At 32.1% G+C, this 15,283-nt stretch overlaps 1 protein-coding gene across 1 annotated transcript; it reads left to right on the top strand.

The window, feature by feature from the left end:
* The first annotated feature begins 5,551 nt into the window (after nucleotides 1-5,551).
* LOC137932500 (putative inorganic phosphate cotransporter) lies at nucleotides 5,552-14,906 on the top strand. Its single transcript, XM_068776143.1, has 8 exons — nucleotides 5,552-5,652; nucleotides 6,190-6,395; nucleotides 8,601-8,840; nucleotides 10,926-11,135; nucleotides 11,698-11,865; nucleotides 12,097-12,313; nucleotides 12,762-13,000; nucleotides 14,657-14,906. The coding sequence occupies exons 1-8, from the start codon at nucleotides 5,616-5,618 to the stop codon at nucleotides 14,885-14,887; spliced, it is 1,548 nt and encodes a 515-aa protein (XP_068632244.1). The 5' UTR covers nucleotides 5,552-5,615; the 3' UTR covers nucleotides 14,888-14,906.
* Nucleotides 14,907-15,283: the final 377 nt, after the last annotated feature.

Raw genomic sequence — 15,283 nt, 5'->3', positions numbered from 1 at the left:
AGTTGGTTTTGTTACTGTGAACATATTGATGCTGTGCGTGATTTTGTTGCAATGTATACAAATCACCAAAAAATTATCAATTTCAGTAAATTGTTCGCCGCTTATATTCAGACTTTGTAACCGCCTCTTTGAGCATTAGCGAATGCATTTAATCGATTAGTCAATACATGCCTATGCAGTTGCTGTAGTAGATTACTAAGAACTACTGCGCTAATAGTTCTAAAGAATGAAAACACTGCAGTCCAAGTTTATGTGATAAACGACGTAATTGAAGTCTCTTATAGTTCAGTTTAAAACCCAGCCATCGTCTTATGGAATAGCTCCATCATATTTGTTTGCGTATCTTTAATGGACTTTATTAGGAACGACAAAAAGTGCAATGTCAGTAGAAAACACTGCTCCGAAAACTAGTTTGTGCTTTTTTTTTTAATGGCCCCCGCTATTGGAAGCCTCTCGTATCTTTAACTTTTTGGGATTAGGGTTAGTAGTTTGTTAAAACTTTCTACGTTTATCGTTCAAATTTACTAATTATAAATATTTTAATTCGCACTCATTTTTTTAAACTATATACGGGCGTATCTTTAACGATCTTCATTAAGTACGATATAGTGTCAAAATAAAATGAAACGAGAAAACCCGAGAAGTAGTTTTTACAAATATTATACGATAATCGTTAAATTTACTAATTATGAAGATTTTAATAAGTTTTTTATTTCTTAAACTATCTGTGGGCGTATTTAAGGCACTTCATTAGGTATTCTGTAAAGTGCAGTAATAAAATAAAATGTTAGGAAAAAACACTAACCCGATAAGTAGCTATTACAAACAGAAAGGTTTTTCAAAAATTTATTGATAATGAAAATATTAATTAATATTTTAGTTTATAAACCGAAACATAAATCTCCAATCTCTGATATATTGACTTTTCTTTTCCTATGTTATGATTATATATTACATTAGTAGTTTCAACTTAGTTCATTCGTTATCAGTGTTTCTTACAATCCTTGTCGTATTAAGTATTCCTCGCCGAGTGGATGCATTTTTTAAGGAAATTTGTGTTTTGTAGTCTGTATAATTTTTTAATAAGTTGAGGAAATTTTATAAATCAAGTGAGGACATTTTTTTTTATTCGTTTTGTCAAGCAATCTGTTACGGACGAGGGCCATCGGTACACGGTTGAGCGACCTTATTTCGGTCAAAGGTGAAAACAGAATAAATCAACCGAAAATTACCGAGCTCTTCCTACCGTATTTTTTTAACATAAAAAGGCATTTGTAGATTAATTTAAATAATTTACCGCTGTTTAAAACTATTTATATCTAGGAATATTATTTTATGTAAGCTCTTCAACAAGTAATCTAATTTTATGTACCTAATAATATCCTATAAAAGGAAGCCGCGTGTTTTATAACTATTTATTAAATGCAACTTATCAGTATTCCTTGGAAGGTAGGTAGTAATTTTTTATCAGAAGCCCTGCTTGCCAAGTTAAATTTAGGAAACAAAAAGTATATCGATAAAATTTTAACTTACTTGTTAGTATTTTACGTTTTGTGAAGAACTAAAAATTGTTTAATTCGCCCTATATTGCTAATCAGATAATTGAAGCAGTAATTAGTGTCTGAATTACCATTTAATTTTATATAAAATAATGTCAATATCTTATCGTGTCCGTGAATATAATTTGTACAAGCTATTATTACACAGCATTTTTTTAATGAAATGACTCTGTAGATAACAACGGTGTGAATTGTTACTTTAAAACATTCTTATAGAAGTTAAATAACGTATTCCTAAAAGACGCATTTTGTTATGGTTTATAATACGATATAATTAATGTTAAGTTTTATGAAAGCCATTGTTAAACATGAAGAACATCTAAGCCTACTATTAATACATTTTTAAATTATAGTAACATGTGATGTAAGCAAACAATATGTGAATGGATTAATCAACAGATTCTGATGCAATTTACAGTAGCAGTTGTATCAAAAATTTTTACTGGTACATGTGAGTCAGAATTACAAAATTATTAAATCTTTGTAAATAATTTTGTGTTTATTATTTTGAATATTTGTTGTTATTTTATCAATTTTTTTACTCATTTTCGACAATTATTTGCTGGATAGTCAAAGTGTATATCATTTTATTATAAGAGTACCACATCTGAAACGTGGTCTCTCACTTGCGGTCATTAGCAATCTTTCAGTCGCTCTACGACTCACGGTTATGCTCGAGATTTTTCTACGAGATCGAATCAGAGATGAGTAGATCGATAGACGAACGAAAGTAACCGGCGTAAACCTGGATCGATAGGTTGAACGTTGATTACTATTCATAAGATGACACACGACCTTGTTAAGGATGCAGGCCGATTGTAAATCAATAGGAGAGGCTATATTCAGCAGTAAACATCCTTCAGCTGAAATGATAATAATGATGAAAATACATTATATAATAATTAGGTGTACACTTTCAGTTGGTAAATTAAAAAATAAACACGAGTAAAAAAAGTGAGATAATGTTAATTCAGGTGTACAAAACAAGTCATGGCATTAATCTGATAATTCGTAGTTGCATTTAACTATATGAACACACAAATAAATTTCAACGATTCGTTTGGTAACAGTCAACGCAAGTGTCATTGTTATATTATTATACAGATCGCCTTTGCTATTTGGTTTACAGTATTTAATATGTGTTACCTAGTATGAGACCCCCAGTGGTGTATTCGTAAGTGCTTGTAAAAGGCTTAAACTTTCAGCTCCCTAATAAATATACTCTTAGCTCTCCAAAGAGATAGTCCAGTGCTGTTGCTTTTCGGTAAGAAGATTAACTATTACTTAACCATCTAGATATAAGTAAAAAGTTCTTCCTGTGAGCTAAAGAAAATTCCAGCTACTCACGGCTTTTTATTTGAAAACCAACGCAGGATGAAGTTTTGTACATCTAAAATTTTAATGTATATAAGAAATTACAAGAATAGGGACCAAATCAGTGATGGACGATCAATTTTAAGTTAAGCAGTGCAGTGTTTCTCGGTAATTTTATATAAACCAATTAATAGCTATATATGCTTTATTAGAAATCGGGTTTCTAAGATCAGAGTTAATAACTATAGTTGATAGCAATCAAAGGATAGGAGAGTCCAAATCAAATATCGGACGACATCAAATTATTCGATAGTGTAAATACTAAGGTGTCTACGAAAAAGAGTGTCCATTTTAGATAGCTTGTGCATTCTAGATTCATATACCCTAACTCGAACGAAGCTGTGATACCCGGAAATGTTAAGCACCGAATAAAAACTGAAATAGCCTTACAGCGGTACGGCGATTTCAGTTAATAAAGTGCGTTTTTTTAAATAAGCAATTTTTATTAGGTAAAGGTAAATTGTAATAATATATTTAGTCTTGCCATAAATATTGTTACAAATAAAAAAATATATATATATACGTAACATTTATTTCAATTAAAGTGTGTTAGTTTAATACATAAATGTTTAGCTTATTCGAAAGAGTCTCCATTAGCTGCTATAAACCTTGAGGCCAGTTATCAATAGCAGTTCTATAGGGAAATTCTTCACTTTCAATCGTATGGATTATTTTAGGGAGTCCAAATTATCACGACTATTTAAAACTGAGCATAAATCATAATCTACTAGATTAAAATCAGGACTAGACGACGGCCAGTCTTCAGCTCTGATGAAATTAGATGTAAGTTTGTAATTTAAAAATGAATGAAATTAATGAAGATTAGGTGGATCGAGCTGTAAGTCCCGGCGCATAGTCTTTCTTCGTCATTGAACATGATGTTATTAAGGGCCTTTAATGCCTTCTCAAAAAGGGTACCTTATTACTCTTGTGCCTTTTTCCATAACTATGGCACTTCTTCTTATCTAATAGCCCGCCGAACAATTGAGAAGTTTCTTTAGAGGTTTCAAAATAAATACGTTCATTTTGTTTGTTAAAGTACTTCATAATTGTAAACATTTTTAATTTTCCTCTTTTTGCGTTCTGCTTAAGTAGTAGTTTAGATTTTAACCCCTCATTCTTAGTTATATTAAGAAAAGACCAGTGCGTTTTGCGTTCTAGGTGCAATTTTCATCTCCCGAGATGAAATCTTTTGCTTTCGGACCGCATTTGTTCGAATTATTTTCCTTACCGAATTGCCCTCCTTTTTCGTACGAACACTATGTGGGCGGCTAGTTCTTTTTCTGTCACAAACAGAGGAGCTTTCATTGTGCCTATCAATCACCAATTGTATTTGGCATCATACCTACGTTATGTGAAGCTATAATAGCGATTCGGTTCTCTTTATCGCCCCTCTCTATTTTAATATTACAAAATATTGTACAACGTGTTAGCGCAAAAATAAGAAGCCATAATGAACAATCATAAAAAAATGACACATTCCAAATTTAAAAGTATTATCTTGTGTATTTTTAATTACAACAGTATTTATTTATGGCCAGACTAAGTATACAGTGGTCTTAACTTTAAATGTTTAAAAATTGAAACATTTGCAATCTAGTTATAATTTAAGAGCAAAGGATGCGGAATTTATTCTGGATATATTTGAAGTTAGACTATTGGCTTTACAGTGTATCGGTTTGAGGTAATAAAGCTACCACGCATTACATTGTTATGGTTGTGCCATATCGCAGTCCATCAAGCGGTCGCTTTGATAGCCTCATAAATTTCTGCTACGAAAAATTTATGTGATTTTCACAACATTGTTCTTTATTAATAAATTTATATACTTTATTACAGTTACAACAATTACAGTTTTGAGCATTGACAATAACACTTGTGTACGTCATGAAAAGAATACCAGAAGAGCCCAATTTGATAAAAACTAGAAACATATAACACCCTCTATAACGTCCTTCAATTTGAAACTACGTTGGTTCTTAGCGCGCCCTAATGTGAGAAGAACCCACAAAATACTCAGACGGGTTCTTCTTGTTGTCACTTTTACTATATCTTTAATACAATAGTTCAGCATTTCATTCTTAAGCTTATCATTACTTAAAACAAAACATCTTTCACTCTATAGCACTATTTTTTTTAAAAATTTTTGTATAATAAATTTCTATATTCTATGACAATAATTTAGGGACATGACTTGGGAGTATATTGGTAAACCGTACACAGTTGCTCACAAAAATAATTAATAATTTTAAAGAGCCTAGAGAAAGTAACAAGCTTGTTCCATTATATACTGGTAACGTTCTGTAGGTCGCAATTTGTCTTAAATTTATCAGTATTCTTATGTCTAGAGGTCAGATTTTTTTCATTAAACTTTTTTCTAGAGACCATTCTTTATGCTTCTCTTTACGATTTTAAAATAATGAAGTAAAAGAATTTTCAAACCGTCGCTTGAACACACCTACTATAACAGTTTACTTTCAATTGGTCTGTTTCGTTTTATCTTTTACGTATAACACATTGTCATCTTATTTCTATCTCAGCGGTAAAGAGTGTTAGTATCAGTATTTACGTTCGTTGAATTTGACAGCTCGTACTTCACATGTTAACGATAGTGAGGATTAAATACATTGAAGTTGCAGTGTTTATTGACGAATCTGCAGTGCTATCCACATATTTTTTTAAATGACTTTAAAAGGATGGAGACTTATTCTAAACAAAGGTATTACTATTTTGGTATTATATAATTGTAATGTAAAAATTTTCATATTTTGTTCGGATACTATAATATATTTAATACTAAAAAAATTCGTCCTTGTGAACAAATTATTCTTGTCCTTTATAGAATTAACACTTTTATCATTGTTTATAAATTATAAAATCTGTTTAAGCACTTCAATATCTTTTTCATGACGGATGGTCACCGTTGCTCCATTGACATTAATGGATTCAACGGGTTTGAGGATTATTTGAGGCGCAGATGCCCTATAGCCTAAACTTTGTTTTAATTAGCAAAGCTAGCTAATACGTTATATTTAGCTCGGGCTGGTATATATTACTTTAACAACAGGAATAGGACATTCCCGTGTTCATAGATCGCTTTGGTTGTCGTTCCTTGAAGTGATTTTGAATGCGTTTTGCATTTCTTTTTAAATTTCAATAATATGCACTAATTATTGTTACGTAGTTTTAGACATAAAAACAATTGTTAGTGACATTCATATTGGCAAATTTGAGACATTTAAATTTTCTCTTTCAGTTATTTTCATACCACAGCGGTATGTACTGGGAATTATGGGTCTGTTTGCCTTGGCAAATTCTTTTACAATGCGAGTTTGCTTAAGTATGACCATAACACAAATGGTTCTTCACGCTGAATCATCTGAACATATAGTTGGAGAGACGTGCCCTGATAACAACGTTGTTAATGTTGCTGAAGGAAGCAACAGTACAGCATTCTTTGGGGTATGCAAATTGCCTCATGGCCTAAGTTCTATTAATCAAAATATATATCAATTACCAACTTCTCTAAAGCGTGCAAATCTTGCGTGAAAAGTTATAGATATTTGTGAAAGAAATCATAAAACCAAAACTCGATTGAGTTATACACTTATTTCATTCACTTGATTCATGTCACGAATCATGACGCGTTTCTAATTGAGTTTCTTTGACATTTTTCTTTTTACTTACACGTACGTGGTCATTATAAAAATTTTTCCAATAAAATTACCCTGCAAGTATAGTTTTGACATTCTTTTTTAACTAAATAAGACAAGTTTCTTATAAGATGATCATAAAACTATGCATAATAACCGATTTTACACCGATATATGTATTCGTCAGTGTTATATTATTGTTCCCTCTGAATAAATAAGGATTATAAAATGTACTTGCACTCTATTAAACCGAAAACCTAATTCGCATCATCTTATGTTACTTATCTTGTCTATGATCTGTACATGTCACTCACATCGTGAGATAAAATCAATATCTGTATCATACATTGCGTAAGAGATATTGCATAGATAAAATTTGGAAAAATAATAGCAGTCTATTAACATAATTTTAGCAGATTAAGCTTTGAGAAAGAAATTAAGGTTATAGAAAAGAATAATTACATTCGAAGCTGCGTGAGTATATGTACCCACGAATAAAAATATGAGCATATTTTTATTTATTTTTTATTTAAGATGGGTAGCCAACATGTTGAACACACATGCTCTTAACACATCATTAACAAAATTTCAAGAGCCACTGCGCCCTAAAATGACCCCCACTTAAATTACGTACTACTGCTTGACGTCAAATTAATTATTTTATATATAGGCCGACACACGCAACAGATCCACAAGTGTTCAAAAATGTAAATCGACAAATCATTATATGAACTACTATTATATACTTCAAAAATGAAAAACTACTCGTATTAAAACACGAGTGGCACTATTTACATTCACAGGTAAACAAATTATTCTTAACTTTATGGCATTGTAAAGATAAATCAAATTTAAATTCTTTTTCGCGAATTTGCTATCATTATCATAATGGAAATGTGCTAAAGTTGCTACATATTTATACGTATGTATTTGTATGTATGTACACCCTAAACTGCCCTTTCCTTCATATCTCTCATCTCCACCCAGAGGTCGTCTGGTAGAGATCGCCTCGAGCGATAAGACCGCCTCTGGTAGCATATAAGTTGTTTCTTTTTATGGTGTTATCTTCTTCATTTATAGTGTAGAAAAAAGTGTTAAAAAATAATATTTAAATATATTTTTATGTTTTGTATACTTTAAAAATATAAACGTTTAAACGTCTCACTACTTATACAACTTGCTATAATTTATAAAGAAAATAGCTATGGTTATTTGAAGAGTTCAAAAAAATCCAGTACTTCTCATGATTAAATTGGCGAAAGGTTACTTTAAACAACAACATTTTTGTGAGTATTCTTTTATATCATGGAAAAATATAAAATTTAAAAAAAAAATGAAATTATTATCGTTTTGTTAGAAAATTACTCGTAAAAGGCGTTGTGTTTTCCACCTATTCACCTAGTGCATCGTGTTGTAAGGAGAAGGAAAGGTTCTCGAAAATGAAGACTAGGGACTGTATTGGCATCTCCACCGATCAGACTCCCCTATCTTACCAAATTTTAAATGAACCCTACTAACGCTGATTTAGAACCTTGTTCCCCAAATAAGCTGATGTTTGCTTATGACAGGCCAAATCTAACAGCAGGATGTATAAAGACTTAGCTGTTAAAACTCACACACCTAGTTTCATCGCTTAAAAATTCACTATGAACTAGGTCGTAGTATTTATTTACTTTAGTTGTGTAGGCTTAAGGAATATTTCTTTCAAATAAAGAGAAAGTTTTAAAATAAAACGTAAGAAGTTTTTGAAGAGTTTGAATATATGTCTTTATTAATTTTATGATTATTTTAAAAAAAAAAAAACAAGTAATTGTCTGTTATACAACTATTATAAGAGGTAACAAGGATGTCATAGTAATCAGTCTAGAATTTTTAACAGCGCAATTATTTTTTATTATAATTAATAGAATTGTTATAATAATTGATAAAGATAACATAAATTAATCTGCTCGGTTAAATTATTATTCTGTAGAAGTCCGCTTCTAGCTTCCTCGTTCGATATTTCTTTTAACAGGGCCGGGAACGTTACGACTGGGACGAAGCGACGCAGGGTTTGCTGCTGAGTGCCTTTTACTACGGGTACGTGATCACCCACTTGCCCGGCGGTCTCTTGGCCGAGAAATTCGGTGGAAAATGGACGCTGGGATTAGGCCTACTGTGTACATCCATAGCAACAGCGCTGACCCCATTGGTGGTGGATATGTGGGGAGCTGTAGGTCTGTTCATAATTCGTGTTGTTGAAGGATTTGGAGAGGTAAGATTTATGTTAACTGTACCATACATTTAAATTTAATATTGCATAGTCAAGCATATACGAAGTAGAAAACAATATATAAAAAATATTTCGCTTTAGTTAAAGTTTCAGAATTCACGAGTAGTTTATACAAAGTTTTTAAAACATTAGAGACACCGGAAAGTAATGTCGTTTCTGCGCATGTCAATATATGATTGTCATTTGGTATTTCATTAAGCACTTGACAGACTTTGTATACTAGATGGCAAAAAGTTGTTGGTAACGAAAACAAAAACTTGTTAAAAATGTAATCGTGTGATTTTAACTTAAGAAAGCAACATTACCGACCTTCGCATAAATATTTTTTCCTTCCTTTAGCTTAAAAATTACAATTATTCTTTAGAGCTGACATTTGGTTCCCTCAGGCATTTTTGAATCGGAATGCTAAAAGCGTATTGAGTGATACTTCAAACTCCATCTGGCCATGCGATTTTAGATCTGCACAGCCTTCTATTCCGGTGAAATAATTAATGTACTGGTCCGAACAGTTTTCTGAAAGACCACTTGAGCTTAATTACTAAAAAAAAGTTTAGTTTAACGGCCCTCCGCGCTGTCCTTAATAATTGTACAAAAAAAATCAATTTAAATTATTAATATATTGAACAATGTATGTCACAGCACTCCATCAAGTACTGAGTGACTATTTTTATTAAATCCTCGGGTCCTCTGGCCTAGTTTAAGGATTTGTCATCTTTTTAGGCGAGGTTCAAAGCGGTGGTCAACTTTATTAATTACTAACAATATTTTGGTGCATAAAGAATGTTTGTCAAAGACTGTGTAGCATCACGATATTATGGACGGATCTATTCCTTGAATACCTGAAACCATTATTGATATGTTTTAAATATGATGTGAAGATGGGTGCAGTGTTACACTGAGTAGTGTGGTAATGTTTTCTGCGTAAATCCATGTTTGGACGCGTTATCTTAAGACAAGAGATAATATTATCCACAGTAGTAATAGAACTGCAGTGGAGGAGTGACAGAACAAAACATGATAATTCTATGTAAATTTTCACAAATATCAAAAGCCGTTAACTACTTTGCCTTTGTGCAATTAAAAAATATGGGTTCTTATGAACAGATAACTGTAAAAGCTTATTACGATTTTTTATTCCCCTTTTTTATTCTAAATTGTGTATCTACTCATATGTAAGAACGAAAATGTTAGGTTCTGATCAAATCTTATGGAAATATCTATACATACGAGTATAATATATTTGTACCACTAGTTTGTTATTATTTGGAAATAACGTTGCAACTTTTAACCTACGTATTATACTATTTATGAAATGTATGACTTTTTTTCCGATTTTGTTTATTTACATTTTTACACATGGAAATATAATTATTTGCGTTCAATTTTCAACAATAGAGGCTATTTCATACAGGAGTAAGCACGATTTAAACCACTCTGGCTTAACGGGACGTAATTTTATAGTATTCTGTCGAATGTTATTGCTTACTTTATTTTACAAAAAGTTATGTTTTGTTCTGTCTTTAGTTATTATGCTATTACATTACGAATTGTCTAAGTAAGCTAAAAAGAGACCTGGAAAGAAACCTCTAATATCAATAAATGGAGGAAGTTCATCTGCATAAGACGGTAGTATTTATTTTGCGGTATTAATTTTATACAGTAGTGTTAAAGTCATACTAAAGAACCTTTACATTATAAGAATGATATAATTCCTACTTATTCTACACTGAATATTTATTTGTGTTATAACACTAACGCGATGACATCTTTAAGAATACATACTTAATGATACTTTTCGAATTCGTCAACTGTATTCGATATGAAAATTTCCATCTAAGTATGAATAAATTATAAGTTTCAATCTTCTTTCTCTTTCTTACTTATGTACATATTAGGTAAAAACATCGGAGCAGTTTTAGCTCATGATTAAGAATCAAGTCTTACAATGCCAGGTTCGGTTTGCTTCCTGATAGAAATGCGCTCATTGTACGAATTATCTTCGACTTTATTCAACGAGGAAAGATCGTGAGTAAACCAACAAATACTAAAAACAGTAATAAATTTCAGGGCCCTGTTACACCTGCGTTTGTACTGTTATTAGCGAGATGGATACCACCCTCAGAACGTTCACGCTTCGGGGCTATGATATTTGGTGGAGCACAAATCGGGAACATATTTGGCCCTTATATTTCCGGCTTACTTTTGGCCGATGGAGGCGATTGGGCTAACGTTTTTTACGTCTTTGGAGGATTGGGAATAATCTGGTTTATATTTTGGGTATGTTAATTACAATATTTTATTTAAAATAATATTTACATAATTGAAACGAAAAAACAATTAGGTACTATCCGCCAACGAAAAAAAAAAATAAATTTGGGTACATAGTTATTATTGATAAAAACTTTATTAAACTGATTAAAATATTATTAAAAATAATGTCATTAAAATATTTCCGACATATGTAAGAAATTCAAATATGTAAGAGTAGATCAGTTTATGAACGAAAATAACCGACATATCCCAGCGGAATGATAAGTGAACATTAAAATGGCAGTAGGCAGGTCAAATAGCGCGTACAATAGATCACCAGTTCTTTCATTGAGACTTAAGCTCAGGAGTGGAGACCGCAACCGACAAGCACAAAGTCGACAAGGTAGTTAAAAGACGCTGGATGCTGATCACTTACATCAGATCCTATTGTAATTCATAGGAATATAGGAGAGACCTATATTCCGCTATGGATGTCCTACGGCTGAATTGATGATATGATAAAGATATAATTTCATCTGTAAAATAATGAATGACAATTTTATGAAAGTCACTATGATGAAAATTTCAGGTCCTTTTGTGCTATAGTACGCCTAATTCCCATCCCTTCATTTCCGACGAAGAGCGAAATTATCTGAACGATAACGTGGCCGCTTCAGGCTTACACAAGAAATTAGATCCGGTTCCATTCAAGGCTTTGATAAGATCTGCTCCGCTTTGGGTTCTCATAATGGCAGCCGTAAGTTGTATTTACAGAATTCTCAACATAAGAATGAGTAGTCTTTTGAAAAAAATTCTTTATGTTTTCATTGTTAATAAGCTTTTTCATCCGTGATCTTACTTGGAGCAAAAAGGTAAACGATCTTCAAGGTTTATTTACTCAATAAAATGTACTAACATATTCTCTATTTAGAAGTTATTATAAAAAATCGTTATAAAAATATCTAAAACTATATCCCGGAATTTACAGATTGGCCACGATTGGGGATATTTTACGATGATAACCGATCTACCAAAATATTTCTCGGACGTACTAAAATTCAATATCAAGGAGACAGGCTTAATGTCTGCCTTGCCCTACATTGCAATGTACATCTGTTCGTTTATATTTGCTGCATTATGTGACCTATGCATTAAGAGAAAATGGCACAGTATTGGAACTGGTAGAAAAATTTACACAACCGTATGTAAGTAATTTTTTTAAGAAATCTTTTTGTATAAATAGTTTATGTTTCGTAATTATTAACAATTAAAACTTTGTGTTCTTGTATAATTATCGCCTTTTTTGCTAGAGTAATTTCTCTTTACTGGCTTGGGTCATATCGCTTCTGTGCCAAGGCTCTGCATGTAGTATAACGCTATTATTTTATAATAAAACACTTGACTCTTAATAATTATATTAATTTACAATACCGTCAATTTCTACTTCAATTGTAAACCATCTTGATTACTTTTTTGACTTATTTTTGAGTTTACTTCTGTCTATATATCAATGTCGCAAAGAGTTTATATCCAATGCGAAATATATATACTTTTATAAGTATTGTAGTTCTGTATCAAAGATAAACAGAGTGAATATATTCCGACAAGTGATTTCCTTGAAATGATTCGTATTGAAATAATTTTCCTCCTTAGCCTCTTCCGTGCCAGCGATTTTTATTATTCTGGCCTCATATTCCGGTTGCAATCGATTGGAGGCTGTTAGCTTGTTTATAGCGTCTATGGCTTTCATGGGAGGATTCTATAGCAGCGTGAAGATAAACGCCATGGACATTGCACCTAATTACGCTGGCACTTGCTCGGCCTTTGTGAATGGTATAGCTGCAATATCCGGTATCATAACTCCTTATTTGATCGGACTGTTGACGCCAGATGTAAGTTTAACCATTGTTTTATTTTAATTATTTCATTATTTATTCTTGTTAAGGTAGTTGAAACACGGTGGAAACAGGCCGATTTCAACCGGTCTTTTTTGGAATCTATAGAGAGGCCTTTGTACACTAGTAGATGTCTTATGGCTGATATGATGATTATAATAAATTAAAGGTGTTACACCACGTGGCATTATATATTGAATGATACAAAGATATGTTTGTCGTTTTATCCTATAGACGCCCACTCTAAGGCATAAGCCTCCCCCAAAGATTTAATGGGGTATATACCATGCTCGCCACGCTTTGCAGGCGGGTTGGCGATCGCAGTATGGTATAATGGTAAGCAATTGATGCAAAGACGTCTTCTGGAAACTTGTATGTAAGCAGTGGAAATCCTATGTAATTAATGTACAAAGTGTGAATTTTATAACATTGTGTTCCGGAAATCGAACCCGCGACCGCAAATGTCTGTCCTTTGCCGCTGAGCTACCACTGCTGAAGTAAAAGATACATTAATATAGGCGAAATAAGTGAATATCATAAAAGAGAATGTATCCTAAAACGACTTAGTTCGACTTATCAATTAGTTTGAATTTTTCACGAAAAACTAATTATATGATATCATAGGACAAAACTTACGAGGTTAATTTTGCTGTAGTCATATTTTTAAAGTAACAAAGTAATGTAAAAAGATATAATTTTATTTTTGACTCGCTGCCTCTGGTGTGCGAGGGATATTAGTATTCGGTTGAGAGCCCCTATTTCGGTCAAAGGTGAAAATGGAATAAATCAACGGGGAATTACCGCGCTCTTTCTACATTATTGGCTTTTTATGTTAAAAAGGCGTTTGTTATTTAAAATAAATCCTATTAGCGCCTCTCAGAAATAGAATAGCAATAATTTTTTAATAAAAATTATTGCTAAAACTTAAGATGTTACGTACCGTTTCAATGATTTGAAAGTTATGTATGCAACATGACAGTCATAGTAATTAGTCATAGTATTAATAGTGTTCAGAGGGGTGTTTTAAAAACTTAAAAGAAAACAATAATTATTTCTTCCACCCTGTATTAACCAACAGAATCTTTTCCGCAATGTCATGTTGATGGCTTTATTTTTATGTATACCTTACTGCACGTCCTTTTTTAACTAACACATGGTAGCAAACAAAATTGCAATTGCTAGATGCAAACAAGAGTTTAATTCTTTTTTAAAGTGATAGAGTTTCCATCTCGTATTAAATGATACAAGATGTAGTATTAATGGCTATCTCATGTCAACAGTCGATTTCTTTCTGACCATTATGTCAATGAAGAAATCATAGATAATGATTTTGTACTACTCAACAGGCAATATTGGTGCCTTGAGGATACTTTTCAAGACGGTCTATAGAAGGTGAACTTACGTTTTACGAAGGCTCAGTTAAGACTCACTTTCCATACTACCAATGTTGATGAGAAAATCATATAATATCATATAAATTTATATACATAAGTGGTTTTCTTGCAGTAAAACCCTCCTAATCAAATAAGTCTACATAATCGACAGCAATGATTACATTTTGAATTTAATAATTACAGTTGAAAAGATAATGTAGCCATTTCTATGTAGTGTAAGTTATTCATATTTTCAGTGATTTTTAACTTATGTTTTTAGCAAACCGTGCAACAATGGCGCATAGCGTTCTGGACAGTGTTCATAGTACTGGTTGGCACAAACATTGTGTACCTCATATGGGGTTCTGGAGAACAACAGTGGTGGGACGATGTAGATAAATTCGGATACCCACAGGGGTGGAAGCATGGTCCTTTAAAGAAACGACCACGAGACAATGAGAAGGAAGTTGTGTATCCAAAACATGACCATTCGCCTATATCAAATGACTAATAAAGAGTTTCAAAAATAATTAACATTCTGTTATTAAAATTATATAATTAACGTAAGTTATCACTTCGTAATTTTTTCAATCAAAGACTTTGCAGTTACTGCAGAGATTTAACCATTTTTTAAATTTAAATAAAATCCCGCTAAATATATTTTTGACTAGTAATACAACAAAAGTTAAAATACCATCCGATTACGAGCACTGAGTTGTGTTTGACAGCTGTGATTAACTGATAACAGATTTCCTAGACAAAGGAATTATAACATTGTGCCATAGTTGGTGTGAGTCAAAGTGACCTTTCACGATTAATAACATAGAAGTTACTGTAGAATCTACTCCAACGGTTTTTACCAAAAGTCACCAGAAAAAGGAAATAAAAAATCACTGAATATAACCTT

Source organism: Battus philenor, unplaced genomic scaffold (genome assembly GCF_028537555.1).
Source record: "Battus philenor isolate CCGP_79_NKW_IND1 unplaced genomic scaffold, ilBatPhil1.0.hap1 SCAF_9, whole genome shotgun sequence".
Lineage (NCBI taxonomy): Eukaryota > Metazoa > Arthropoda > Insecta > Lepidoptera > Papilionidae > Battus > Battus philenor.
This window is presented reverse-complemented; position numbering and strand designations above follow the sequence as displayed.